General features: G+C 37.8%; 1 protein-coding gene across 2 annotated transcripts in view; it reads left to right on the top strand.

The window, feature by feature from the left end:
- The window catches only part of usp32 (ubiquitin specific peptidase 32), a 187,691-nt gene that overhangs the window by 166,374 nt on the left and 5,960 nt on the right, over positions 1–15,357 (top strand). For both annotated transcript variants that reach the window (XM_072589621.1, XM_072589620.1), the window contains exons 24-32: positions 1,235–1,386; positions 1,780–1,891; positions 2,699–2,910; positions 6,597–6,781; positions 9,116–9,202; positions 9,678–9,798; positions 10,033–10,224; positions 11,247–11,490; positions 11,798–12,270. In XM_072589621.1, the coding sequence (XP_072445722.1) occupies positions 1,235–1,386; positions 1,780–1,891; positions 2,699–2,910; positions 6,597–6,781; positions 9,116–9,202; positions 9,678–9,798; positions 10,033–10,224; positions 11,247–11,490; positions 11,798–12,270 (1,778 nt within the window). The remainder of the gene's footprint in view (positions 1–1,234; positions 1,387–1,779; positions 1,892–2,698; positions 2,911–6,596; positions 6,782–9,115; positions 9,203–9,677; positions 9,799–10,032; positions 10,225–11,246; positions 11,491–11,797; positions 12,271–15,357) is intronic.

Genomic DNA, 15,357 nt, shown 5'->3' with positions numbered 1-15,357 from the left:
AAAAGCTAGTCTCATGGCAACCATGAAACTGTTGTTGATTGTCCTAAAACCCATTTGGTTCCCTAATATACTTTAGAGAAGGAAATCGATAATTCTGACATAACCATTAGTGTTTCACTCCTAACTGGCCTACAGAGCCAATCAGTGCAAGGGTAACTTGGAATCAACAATAACTGTTACCCTTACTAGTGACATCTACATAGTATGTAGGAATTTTAAAAATTGAGTAGCTGTAAAGCAACCATTCACAGTGCATATGGATGCATCTTTTGGTTCTCTGCCTATACCCATTATAATTTTCTTGAACTTTTTCCAAAATGAAAGTTTTTCCTTATTTAATCTGTCCTGCCCTCCACCCAAATACAGAATTACTCTTTTGCTGTTTTAGCTCCTCTCTCTTTCTCCCCTCACTTTCTCAAAACCTCTTAAATCTTCCTCAGTTCTGACGAAGGGACACTGACTTGAAACATACACGTTTGTTTCTCTCCACAAGTGCTCAGGACCTGTTGAGTTTTTGCAGTATTTTAGTTTTACAAGCCAGTGTACCATGAACCTTCTCCTCTCAAAAGTCATTTGAAAAGTACAGTAGTTCAACTCTGCTGTCCTTTTCATTGGAGAACCTTGTCCAAAATTGCTGGAATTAATGGTTCCCAAATCTCATGGCTACAGAAATACAGACTGAATTAGGACTGGACAATTTCTGTTGAATATGGGACCCACAGTGCAGAACTGCCCTGAATTTTACATGAACTATTTGCCTCATCTATGAAAGTTGGCTGGTGTGAGCTATTGAAAAATATTGCAGTATATGGAGTGTGAAGTCATGTGTGGCACAGTACTAGTTGATAATGAAGTATATTTTGATTTGCATATTTATATTTTTATATTTGATCTGAAATGTGGCTTATGCTGAAACTGAGCAGTATTTCATTCCACAATCTCCTCTTAAAAACACAATCTTGAAATCTGCAGTAATTTTCTCCTATTTTGAAAAGCACTTTTAGAATTATTTTTTCCATTAATTGTTATTGTTAATATTTCTGTCACACAATTGATGATTTCTTTTTTTTTCCCCGATTTGTCTGGCCCATCTTTTTCTATTCGTCATTCTCCCTTCCTCAAAAGAATCAGCTTCCACATAGGAATTAATCTCATCCCAAGACTTGACTTAATTGAGAAGAGTACAAGTAAAAAGTTGGGCTTCTATAGATATGAAATTTGTTCTGTTTTTCAGTTATCAAATTAGATGGTTCCACACCAGTTCGTTATGGTTTACGATTAAATATGGATGAGAAATACACAGGTTTGAAAAAGCAATTAAGTGAATTGTGTGGACTGAAGTCAGAACAGATCTTGCTGGGAGAGGTTCATGGTTCTAATATAAAAGTGAGTACATGTTTTCTGGAAATATTTACACAGTGGGGCAGCAGACTTTGCATCTTTTTTAATAAAATGCTTCATTTCTTCATAATTAAAACTAAGACTATAATCCTTGATGGATTATAAATTAATCCCTTCTGTGATAACAAAGTAAATCTAGCTAACACGAGTAAAACTTAGGAAATATGGAAGAAAATGAAAGTTCAGATTTGTAAAAGAAAACGTTTAGACAGGAGTGATTATTAAAACAGATCATATAAATTTGTTGGCGATAATCTTCATATCAAGTGAAAGAACCATTTTAATTTGAATGGAAGAATATAGAACTAATAGTAATGTGAAATCTATCAGTCTCCAAGCTTGTGATTAAAAAAGGGTGAATTGTATCCTTTTGAACAGAATTTTCCTCAAGATAACCAGAAAGTGCGACTGTCAGCGAGTGGTTTTTTGTGTGCTTTTGAGATCCCTGTTCCAGGATCACCAACCTCTGCCACATCTCCAATACAAACAGGTATTAATATATATAATAGAGAGATATAATATGGATAAACTGTAGGTATTAAGATGTAACATTGTAAAAATTCAGGTAGAGACTCAGAAGCAAGCTTTTATATATTGCAACATAGCAATAATATTCACATCGTTAAAAAGTTGTCAAAATCACTCAGCAGTATCTGTGGAAAAAAGACCGGGGTAATGTTTCAGGTCTGTGAACCTTGGACATAAGTGGTCTGATAAATTTCAGTATTTCTTGATTTTTGGAAGGTGGCATTATCTCACTCAACTTGCTCTAACTAAGGCCCTTTTGCCAAGTTTTATGCTATTTTAAAGGTTCAGGGAAAACCACAGCTTGCACTAAGTGAGTGTCTTTGCAGTCTGTTATTTAATTTTTTTAAAACCCTTTTATTTGGCTTTGATTTGGGCAACTTGTTATGGTGTCCATTTGCAAAATGAATACTACAGTAGGCTAGATATTACAGTTGGTTACATCAGTTTTAATATGATAACATTAAGTTTTTTGTGTTTCTGTGCTTCTAATGGAGCCTGCAATCTGTTTAGTAAGTTGGCTTATATCTCTAAAATTAACAGTAAGGAATGTCATACAGACACATTAAACATTCACTTCCTATCAGCTGTAATCATAAAATATAAGCAGTTAATCCTTCAGAGAATGAAATCATTTTGGATTTATTTGACTTCTCTCTTATAGATGACCCCATTTTTAATTGTTTTCTGTTTTATAGAAAGAAAAAAATGTTTGAATCCAGTTATTTTAATGTATCACTCTCAACTTATTGAACCGTGTATCTTTTGTTAGATTCCTCCAAGGTGCCATTAACTAATGGAAAACATAACCAGTCTTCAAGTGCAAATCCAATGAAACCTAATCTTATTCCCAATGGAATTCCTAGTACAGTTGTGCCAACTGAGATTGAGAAGAATCTCTCTAATGGACTGCCTAATGGACATTTGCCAGCAGCTTCTGATAGCCCTTTCATAGGATATATTATTGCAGTTCACAGAAAAATGGTAAGATAATACCTCAAAGCAGAGCTGCTGTTTAAAATGGAATTGAAAATTAAACTCAGGGTAGTGTTTCAGGTATAACCAACTTCACTTGGTTCATCCATGTCCTTCCCTCTATTATAAGATCAAAAGTGAAGGTATTTACTGACGATTGCACTGTTGAAAACCATTCACAACTCTTGAGATGCTGAAACAGTCAGTGTACATACGCAGCAACACCTGGATGATGTCCAGGCTAGAGTTGATAAATGTCAAGTAACATTTTTACCCCACAAATGCCAGGTAATGGCCATCTCCAACAAGAGAGAATTTAACCATCTCCCTTTGATATTTAATGGCATTACCATTGCAGAATCCCCACCATCTACACAGGTAATTCTTCCCACTAGACGGGGGGGAGGAGGAGGAGGAGGAGGTGGGGTGGGGGGGGGCTCCCCCATGCTCACATTCAAACCCCTGGCTGTTGGCCACCAATTGCTGCTGAGCATTTGTGAGAACTACAACTTCCATCAGGCCCCATGGGCTGAGCTTTATCCTGACACCAAGCTGCCAGCTCTCACTATGCAGGCATGGGATCTAAAGGCAGCATGGGTACAGTAGTCCAGACAGTGTGCTGGAGGAAGTCAGCAGATCAGGAAACTTGTGTGGAAAGAGAAACAATTAATGTCTAGAGTCTGATATGACTCTTAGAACTGAAAGGGGCTGAAAAATGTTGATTTTTATATTGTAGACAGAGGGGGAATATGATGAGGGTGCCCAGAGCCAAAGACACAGAATGTAACAGTAGTGAAAGTGTGATTGAGATGGTCAGAACATTGAGTATAGGAGTTGGGATGTCATGTTGCAACTGTACAAAATATTGGTTAGGCCACTTTTGGAATACTATGTACAATTCTCGTCATAGAACTATGCAGCATGGAAACAGACCTTTCGCTGCAACTCATCCTTGCTGACCAGATGTCCTAAACTGATCATTTTCCAGCATTTGAACCACATTCTTCTAAACCCTTAGTATTCATGTACCCATCCACCTGCCTTTTAAACTGCCTCCACCACCACCACCACCTCTGGCAGTTCGTTCCATACATGCACCACACGAGTGAAAAAGTTGCCCCTCGAGTCCCTTTTAAATCTTTACCCTCTCATCTTAAACTTAGGCCCTCTAGAATGAAAACAGCCCCAGCCTATTCAGCCTCTCCTGATAGCTCAAACCCTCCAATCCTGGTAAATCAACACCATATGAATTGTCGCAGTTGAAGGAGGCAGCTCATCACCACCTTTTCCACAGAAATTATGGGGAGGCGATAAATGCTAAAAAGGAAAAAAAACCTAGTTGTAATGTTACTGGTCTTTTTATCTAGAAGCCCGGGTTAATGCCCCGGTGACATGTGTTCAAATCTTACCACAGTAGCTGGTGGAAGTTAAATACTATGACAATTCTGATATATAAAGCTGGACTATTGACATTATGACAACTATTGTAACTGGATGTAAAATCCCATCCATCATCCAAATAAAAACAAAGTGTTTGAGATCTGAAATACAAAGACAGAGTGCTGTAGAAACCCAGCACATCTGGCAGCATCTTTGGAAAGGGGACAGAGTTAACATTTCAACTCCAGTATGACCATCTGCTTCACTAATGTCCTTTAGGGAAGGAAATCTGCCATCTCTACCTGGTCTGGCCTCCATGTGACTCCAGTCCCACAGCAATTTGATTGATTCTTAACTGCCCTCTGAAATAACCAAGCAATCCACTCAATGTAAGGGCAGTTAGGGACAGGCAACACCTCCCCTGATGCCCTTCTATAGGAAGAATATTGTTAAACTTGAGAGAGTGCAGGAAAGATGTACAAGAGGTTGGATAGCTTGGGGCTTTTTTTTCCCTGAAGCATCAGAGACTGAGGGATTGCTTGAGAGAGGTTTATGAAATCACGAGGGGCATGGATAGGGTGAATAGTTAAGATCTTTTCCCCAGGGGAGGGGAGTCCAAAACTAGACGGCATAAGTTTAAGTTGAGATGGGAAAGATCTAAAAGAGACCTGAGGGGCAATTTTTTCACTCAGGCTGGTGCATGTGTGGCACAAGCTGCCAGAGGATGTAGTAGAGGCAGGTACAATTTAAAATATTTTAAAAGGCACCTGGGTGAGTATGTAAGTAGGAAGGGTTTAGATGGATATGGGCCAAATACTGGTAAATGGAACTCTGTTAGATTGGGATGTCTGGTTGGCATAAACAAGTTGGACCGAAGAGTCTCTTTCCGTGCTGTGAGACTCTATGACTCCATCAACACTTTCAAGTTACCATTGACTGGAAGCTGAACTCCGAGCAGCCATAGAAATACAGTGGCTAACAATGCAAGTTAGAGGCTGGGAATTCTGAGATGCGTAAACCATCCTCTGACTACTTGAAGTCTATCCATTATTTGTAAGAAACAAACAGAGTATGATTGGATACTCTCCATTTGCTTTGAAGAATTTCACAAACACTCAAGAAATGTGACACCTTTACTTCCAAAAATCAAATGGCATTAGAAAATCACTGACATTTCATGATCTGCAGTCTTTCTTATCAGAAATGTCTGGCCATGAATGTCATTAACTACACCAACATTTATTGGCTGTCCTTAGTTTACCCCAAGAAGATGGTTCATAATTCATAGATTCCCTATGGTGTGGAAATAGGCCATTTGGTCCAAGAAGTCCATACTGACCCTCCAAAGTGTAACCCACCCAGATCCATTCCTCTATCCTATTACTCTACATTTACGCCTGACTATTGCACCTAACCTACACTATGGGCAAGTTAGCCTAGCCAGTTCACCTAACCTGCAAATCTTTTGGATTGCGGGAGGAAACCAGAGTAAACCCATGCAGACATGAGCAGAATGTGTAAACTCAACACAGACAGTTGTTCAAGGCTAGAATCGAACCCAGGTCCCTGGCACTGTGAGGCAGCAGTGCTAATCATTGAGCCACCATGCCGCCCCAAACTCACTGACCTATTCATGCAGCTCTTGGGAATATATCAAGGCAGCAGGTGGCAGACAATTGCCAATTCGCAATGGTGGAAAAGCTGTATGTTGTGCATGAGCCAGGTAGGAAACGAACCTTCAATCTTCTTATCCACAGTCAGACCCATTATCCATTACGCTACTAACCCAACACACTCAATGGTGGCAAGCAACCTTTTGGAACTACTGCTGTGCTATTTGCAAGGGAATTTGATCCAGCCACAGGGCAGGAGAGCTAATATAGTTAGGATGGTGTGTGACTTACAGGTGATGGTATTTCCATGCATTTGCTGTCTCGTTCTTCTAGGTGGTAGATGTGTTGTGTTTGGAATGTGCTGTCAAAGCACCTTCAGTGAGTTGCTGCAGTACATCTTGTAGATGGTGTATGTAGCGCTGCCTCTTTGTGTCAGTGGTGAAGAATGTGAATGATTAAGGGTGAGGTGGCAATCAAATGGGCCACTGATGCAAAGCCAATTATTTTTACCATTAGCCTGACTATCAGGGATCACAGCCCAGCATTAATGGAATGTTGGTACTATTTATATTAATTATGCATTTTTGATAAAACATTGAGACTTCTTTTCGTAAATAAAAATTACCAGTCATACTTTGGAATCGTTTTGATCACTTATATAAGCATTATGGATTTTACTTCAAATATTTTTCTTTTGTACAGATGCGGACAGAATTGTATTTTCTGTCCTCACAGAAAAATCGCCCCAGCTTATTTGGCATGCCACTTATTGTACCCTGCACTGTACATACTCGCAAGAAGGACCTCTATGATTCTGTATGGATACAGGTTTCACGACTTGCCAGCCCTCTGCCACCTCAGGAAGCAAGTAACCACGCTCAAGACTGGTTAGTAAAAATATGATTTCTTTCTCACAACAATTTCTCTGTAACTCTAGGTTCTGTACTGAAGTGTACATCAGTTACCCTTCCCATTATGTAACATAATTATGTTATTGTCAGCAGCAGACAATATTATATTGTAGCATATGGTGCTAACTAAATGTGGAGGAGATGGAAGTGGCACAACCTATGTTCTTTCTAAACTTATCATATCTCAGCCCTAAATTTCATTTTTTGTTGAGCAGTTGCACATTCCGTATCCTACAGGAGCCTACTTTGTGTTTGACCTACATAGGAACTTAAAGTTGTGTACCAGTGTGCAGCTTAGAAGGCCCACTGGATGCAGGGCAATAGCTGGTACCCATGAAAGTTTTGTGGAAACTGCCTAAGGCCTTATAACATCTTATAACTTGGGCAGTGAGGTAACACAACAATTTTAGTCCTTCATATGTTTTTCTGATTATATCGGAATCTACAAGAAGAATTCTAACAGTTGATGGAGTGCGGCATTATGGAGCCGAGCAGAACTGGAATTAATGGGTATCGGGGGCAAGCTGTCTGATGGTTAGTGTCATACCTGACACAAAGGAAGCTGGTTGTGTTTGTTGAAGGTCAATCATCTCAGCTTCAGGACATTTCTGCAGGAAATCCTCAGGCTAATGTCCTAGGCCCAACCATTTTCAGCTGCTTCATCAATAACCTTCTTTCCATCATAAGGTCAGAAGTGGGGATGTTCACTATTGATTACACAATGTTTACCATCATTTACAATACCTCAGGTTGCTTCAGCAATCTATGTTCAAATGCAGCAAGACCCAGACAATATTCAGGCCTAGGCTGAAAAGTGGCTGTAATGTGCCATACACATCACAGGCAATGACAATCCAACCCATTGCTACTTAACATTCAATGGTGTTACCATCACTGAATCTCCCATTCTCAACAACCTGGGGGTTACTACTGACCAGAAACTCAACTGGACTAATCATTTAAATACAGTGGCTGTAAGAACACAGCAGAGGCTAGGTATACTGCAGTAGGTTACCACCTGACTTCCTAAAACCAGTCCACCATCTACAAGCCACAAGTCAGGAGTGTGATGAATATTCCCCACTTACCTGGATGAGTGCTGTTCCAACAACACTAAAGTTTGACAACATTCAGGGCAGAGCAGCCTTCTTGATTGCCACCACATCGATAAACATCCACTCCCTCTACCACTGACACTCGGAAGCAACATGTTTGTGCTATCTACAAGATGCACTCTAGAAATCTACCAAAGATCTTTAGATAGCACTTTCCAAACCCACTACCACTGCTATGTACAAGGACAAGGTTAACAATATTACCCACAAATTCCCCTCCAAGCCACTTACCATCCTGACTAGGAAATACATTGCTGTTCCTCAGTGTCCAAAATCATGGATTTCCCTCCCTAATGGCATTGTGGGTCGATTATTTATCGTGAGAGAAACAATGCAAATGTAATGAAGTTATGCTTCAGTTTCATAGGGCATTGGTGAGAACACACCTTAAGAGCTGTGTACAGTATAGAGAACTTATGGGAAGATGTTATTACATTGGAAGCAGTTCATTGAAGGCTTACTGGACTAATACCTGGAATTAGTAGATTGCCTTATGAAGAAAGTTAAACAGGCTAAGAATGTACTTTGTGGAGTTTAGAAGAGTCAGAGGTGAATTAATTGAAATATCTAAGATGCTGAGGGGACTAGATTGACTGGAAAGCATGTTTCCTCCTTTGAGTGATTCCAAAACTAGGGGTCATTGTTTAAGAATAACAGGGCATTTTGAACTGAAATGTGGAAGAATGTTTGTTTTTCATTGAGGATGAATTCCATTCATCAAAAGGCAGTGGATGCAGAATCATTAAATATTTTCAAAGTACAGATTGGCAGATTCTTAATTAGCAGGGGGATGAAAGATTGAGGATATGCAGGAATGTAAAGTTGAGGTTAAAATCAGATCAGCCATGATTTTATTGAATGGCAGAGCAGGACTGAAGGACCGAGTACCCTACTCTTGTTCTTTGTTCCTATGACTGCAGCAGTTCAAAACGTCACCTTCACGAGCAGCTGGGATGGGCAATAAATGCTGGCCCAGCCAGCAATGCTCGTGACCCACAAGTGGATAAAAAACTAGCCATGCACAATGATAAATGTGTCTGATTTTCATTGCCTTGCCTTGACTATAGCAATCTTGCTGTTGAGTTAAATATTCGTAACATTATATTTTACTATGTAATGTGTAAACAAATCTTTCAGTGCATTGCATCATATGTTGTTTTCCAGACTAATACTGTACATTGTGTTTGTATTCTAGTGATGACAGTATGGGCTATCAGTATCCATTCACTCTTCGAGTTGTTCATAAAGATGGAAACACGTGTTCATGGTGTTCATGGTACAGGTAACAAAAAAGTCCTTTTTACTCTGCTAATTGCTCTTTTCAATAGTAATGAAGAACTTGCAAGACTTAGAGTTTATTACAGACTCTGGTTTTAGAAAAAGATTATTATACGTTTAAAAGTGCATCATTGTGTGCCTTCAATTAATTTTGTATTTCCACAAACAATTTTGTTTTACATCACAGCCTTGGCTGACATCTATTTGGTCCATAACTTATCAATCCAGAGGCAAGATCCCTTGCTTACTATTGGACAAACTGGATGTATTCTAAAGTCAATTGTACTTCTTTACTCTTTTTATTTCACCATAGAATATTGTTGGTGAAGATCATAAATTGCTTACCTTCCAATTCTGTCCAGGTTCCAGTCTCTTCAGTGATAAAATACAAGATGTGTGGAAAAATACTTTTTGGGATAACTGTATTTTGCCAATTGAGGTAACATTTCATCCTGAACAACACTTGTGTTCTGATGTAGATTTTGCAGAGGATGCAAGATTGACTGTTCTGATGAACGAGCTGCTGTTGGAAATGCTTACATAGCCATTGACTGGGATCCAACTGCTCTACATCTTCGTTATCAAACATCACAGGAAAGGGTAATATTTCACTAAATTCATTGGATAATTTTAGGACAGTGTTACTCCTTGTTATTCCTATTTTCTTGATTTTAAAGCCTTTCTAGTACTCTAAATAACAAATTCACCCAGTGAACGTAAAAATGATCCTGCCAGAATAATCAAATGGACAATTTTGTGGTGTACTATACAATGCAAAGTTATTGCAAAGACTATGATTGATCACCATGCGTTTTAATTGTCCTACATGTCTAGATCTGTGAAGAGCATGAAAGTGTCGAGGAGAGTCGGCGAGCTCAAGCAGAGCCCATTAATTTAGACAGCTGTCTTCGGGCATTCACTAGTGAAGAAGAGTTAGGGGAGGACGAGCTCTATTATTGTTCAAAATGTAAGACCCATCGCCTGGCAACAAAGAAGCTTGATCTCTGGAGACTTCCACCAATTCTGGTACTGGGCTTTAAAGCCACTTGATTTTAATTGATAACTAGAAAACTGTCTTGTCTCCTAGACACCGATAACTTTAAAGAAGGTATTTGAATCCCATTGACCAACTTGATTGATCTTACAAAGTTAAAGTTTTATGGTTTTACTGTCATAAACAAACCTAATTGTTTTAGGCAGCTGACATCATAAAACTACAAAAAAAGTTCTTCCAGACAAACAATCAAAAATAAACCACCACAATTATATCCTATCTCTCCCATCTGAGCTCTGATGACATGGTTTTTTTAACCTTTTCCACCCAGATAACTTATAACCATTGCAATCACTGTCTTGGTGAGGATTACATTGGAGATTCTTCCTTCCAATAAAACTATATTCATCTTTCAATTTTGCCTAAAACTTTCCACAATTGATTACAATCCAAGTGCAAGGAGAACCTTTAATGTAATCCTATAATGGCCACCTTTGGGCTATTCCCTCAAAAGCTCATTTCCCTAGCTATGTGCTTCATGTGGACCTTATTCATGTAACATGCTAATTATCTTACCTCCAACTCCATTCTGTATAGAAATTAAGGAGGAAAGTTTATTATGATTTGGAAGTGCCGGTGTTGGATTGGGGCGTACAAAGTTTTTAAAATCACACAACACCAGGTTATAGTCCAAGAGGTTTATATGGAAACACTAGTTTTCGGAACACTGCTCCTTCATCGTGTGGTTGTGGAGTATAAGATCGTAAGACACAGAATTTATAGGAAAAGTTTAGTGTGATGCAACTGAAATGATATATTTAAAAAGACCTGAATTATTTAAGTCTCTCATCTTTTAGAATGACCATGTTAGTATTGAATGTCTCAATACATTTATTGCTAAGATTTTGTAAAACATGCAAAACTAAGTTACAATGAAGAATTTTAGAGGTGACTAGGGCAGATATCATCTGGCATTTACATGTCAAAAACAGGTCACTTGTGTTTTGTACATTAACTTGGTAATAACTATACTTCTGGTTTGCTTTGTTTTAAGATAATTCACCTGAAAAGATTTCAATTTGTTAATGGCCGTTGGATTAAATCGCAGAAGATTGTTAAATTTCCTCGTGAAGGTTTTGACCCAAGTGCATTTTTGGTGCCACGGTATTTAACACATACTGAACAGCAGATTACACAAATGGAACCGAAGAAATCCGATTTGGGAAACTCCCAGGGAATGGGGACTGGTGGCTCTGAACCACAAGCTGGTATAAACATGAGTATTTTGAATTTAAAAGGTACTTAATTTATAGCTTTTGTGCCTTAATTCCAGATATCTAGTACTTAAAATTCAATTTGGATTACATTTGGATGTTTGTGACGCAGTGTAAAATAAGTTGACGGAGATGATTTAATTCAGAGTTTTTTTTAAAACCTGAGTCACTGCCATTTCCAACTTTCATGACAATCTAAATTAATTTTTGTAGATTAATCTAGTCATAATGTTACAGTAAATATAAACTTCTATTATAAGATACGTTTTCGATAAACAAGCAACCATTATGGAGAAAAATTGTTATTTTTCATATTTATCTTTAATTGCAGCGTCTCCACCTTCAGGAAGAAAAAATCATAACTCATCAAGCAAAAGCAATAGCCCTACCAACAGCCCTAAACAAGGAAAAAACAGAGGTCGACTCCGCTTACCGCAACTTGGCAAGAATAAGCTGTCAAACAGTAAAGAAAATCTGGACAGCAGCAAGGAGAATAACTGTGATATAGATCAAATATTGGAGATGAAGAATGTCAGAAATGCTCATTTTGACCAAATGGTGGATGTCACTGATAAGGCAAACTGCTGTGGAGGAGACAATGAGGGAATAATGCACGAGGTTGTAACAGCTCAGGACAATGAATTGATTTTAGTCAATGGAGTGTGTCACAATAAGCCACAGAATGGATTTAGAAATTGCAATAGTAACGGAGAATGTGAAAGTCACAAGAATGAAGACGTAACTGCAGATGACCAAAGAGTTCCACTCCATTTGAAGCCTCTATATAATTTATATGCAATTTCTGTAAGTACAGTATTTTTATAATCTGTTGCAGAGTAAACTCTTTAGTTGTCTGATAAACATTCCAATATTAATAAACTTTTTAAACTCTTCTGACTAAAATTCTACAGGTTTTAATTTTAACTATATTGTAACTTGAACAGTAAATTAATCTATAGGAATTCAACCAAAATCATTGACTTACGAAGTGTCTATTCTCCAAGCACATTTGTTCATGAAATGAACTGAAAATTCCACAATTTATGAAGAACTCAACTTCATTCTTTTCTATTGTTAACTCTCTCAATAATTCATTGAGGTGATCTCCTTGAAAGCAGACATGTGTACTGACTACTTTCTCTTTTTTTTGATCTTCACTGGGACTCTTCAGTGCTAACTGTCAGTCCATAGTAAAGTTTTCTCAGGTTTTCTGTTGAAAGTTACCAATGATGTCCACACCAATTAACTTCCACTGTGAATCTACTGACAGGCTGATTAATGACTTTACTGATCAATCTATATTATTCCTGACAAAAATCTGACAATTATAGAGCAATGTCATCATCAGTACCAATTGGAACTTCCAAAAGCATTTGATAATGACCTTGGTTTGATAGGAATGCATGCTTAACTATTTAAATAGCATCAGTGCCTATTAAAATAACAGATTAGATAAACATTTCTGGCATGTTAATCTTTACATAGTGGCTTGTTGATAATTCATCAAGTTCTTTTTTACCTCTTTGCCTCTGCCTTACCCAAGTTGTTAAGATAGACTTTCCAAATTGGACCAGGGATGCTAAGAAATTCTTCAAAACAAAAATGACAGATTTAAAAATGTAATTATTTGTTCTGACTTGAGAGCCCTTGTTATTTTTAAAGGTTCAAATGAAACCACAAGATGCTTGTATTTGAATTGAATGATTTTATCCCTAGTGTCTAGATCTAGTTAAATATATCTGTATTCTGAGATGATAAATCTGCTAGGCTATTTTTTAGGAACGAAAAAAATGGTATTTGATCCTAATGAACCATCCTTAAAGAAATGAATCAATTATAACCAGAAGCAAAAATATGTATGTATCTTAATAACCTAGAAAATAATCATAGTCAGGCCTAATTTTAATTCATGTTCCTATTTTCCGGATGAACCTCATTCAGACAGGTTGCCCACAGAACATCATATTTACTCCTTTTAATTCAACACAGGGAAGCGCACATAACTGCACGAGCAGGATATTTGTTCACTTTTCCTCTTCTGGCCTCACCCCACTCCCATTTAGTGCATATTAAACTAGGAGAAATTAAACTCACAACCCCTCATGCTCAATCTGTAACATCACTCTATTTACCTTCATGATATCAAAAGTCAGTTTAAATTACCACAGATTGAAGGCTGAAAATTCAGTTATTTCCATAGGTCAGGAATCGCCATTAAACCCCTGTGTGCTAACTTTCTATTTTGACGGACTCAGCCATGTATTCATCCTGACTGTTTGTCTGCATAAAATCTTGAAGAACTCGTTAATTAAAACTCTTAAGTTAATTCAGGATTCATCTATCACTACTTTTGATGTGTGAGAGAGACACTAATCACTTTTTTAAAAAAACTGTGACCAGAATTGTTGCCTTGAACGGCAAGAATTCAATTTAATTACTACCTCTGGAATCCTGTTCCACAGATTGAGTGCTTCTTAGAAAAGTAAATTTCCAACTATACTTTGATTTCTCAATTTGAATAAGCTATCAATTCTATGCCGTCTATTAATGTGTAATAATCAATAAATTCTATTTTAAAATCCAGAAACAAGTTTGCTTTCTAGCAAACTCAACAGAAGACACAATTGAATGCATTCTGTTGCTAATGTCCTAACCTGTGAAATTTCCTCCTTAAATGTCTTCACTTTTCCATTGCCCCTTACTGCTTAAGATGCTCCAAGAACTCACCTTTATGTCCTTCTGCTACAATAATTCCCAACATGGCTCAGTGTCAAAAATTATTTGATAAAAGCTGCTGTGAAGGGTCAGAATACTTTTGCTTTAAAAGCATGATATAAATACAAATTATTGTTATGAGGCCATTGATCATTCTGCCTGAGCATCCAGAATGTCATCTTTGTGATATGAAGATTAGAATGGCTAACCATATTCTAACTGAGAGCTTATTAAAATTTAAATAACCTTATTACGACATTTCTAACTTTGTACTGAACAGTTGAAGTAATACAGCTCAGGTCCCTGCTTCCTTTGACTGCATCTTCCTCATACTGTACTTGAAACTTTTGAGGAATAATCAGCAATCATCTCCAAATCACTTACCTGCCACTACTGATCTACTCAGTAGTGCTTTGTGTACTTGTGTAACTGCACATTCACATTGAAAGACGTTTGTTGGTCTTGACTACACACACTATGCAAAATCCAGTTGTACTTAATTTCTTTCATTTTGAGATCCAAACTCCAATGCATTATGTCATTAATGTTTGATGTCACTAGCAAAGTTAAAATTGCATAATCAGTGTTCTGCAGATTTTGAATGCATGTTATAACACAAATCTAAGTCTGAGCCTGGTGTAGTAAACAGAGTCCATTAAAAGTTAATCCTAGTTAAAACAATTGTGTGTTTTGCAGAATAAAAGACATTGTTCATGCTTTTTCATAAAAACCATAAGACATAGGAGCAGAAATTAGACCATTCAGCCCATCGAATCTGCCCTGCCTTTCAACCATGGCTGATAGGTTTCCCAACCCTATTCTCCCACTTTCTCCCTGTAATCCTTAATCCCCTTGACAATCTAGAACCAATCTATCTCAGTCTTAAATATACTCAATGTTCTGGCCTCCAGAGCCTTCTGTGGCAATGAATTCCAAAGACTCACCACTCTCTGGGTCAAGACATTTCTCCTTACCTCCATTCTAAAAGGTCTTCCCTTTACTCTACAGCTGTATCCTTGTCCTACCAATGGAAATATACCAATGGGTATATGGATTTCAGCAAGGCATTTAATCGGGTTCCCTATGGTAGGCTCATCCATAAAGTCAGGAAGTATGGGATACAGGGAGATTTGGCTATCTGGATTCAGAATTGGTTGGCTGACAAGGCAGAGGGTG

Source organism: Chiloscyllium punctatum, chromosome 19, assembly GCF_047496795.1.
Source record: "Chiloscyllium punctatum isolate Juve2018m chromosome 19, sChiPun1.3, whole genome shotgun sequence".
NCBI classification, from domain to species: Eukaryota; Metazoa; Chordata; class Chondrichthyes; order Orectolobiformes; family Hemiscylliidae; genus Chiloscyllium; species Chiloscyllium punctatum.
Note: the sequence above shows the minus strand (reverse complement) of the source record. Positions and strands in the feature narration are given on the sequence as shown.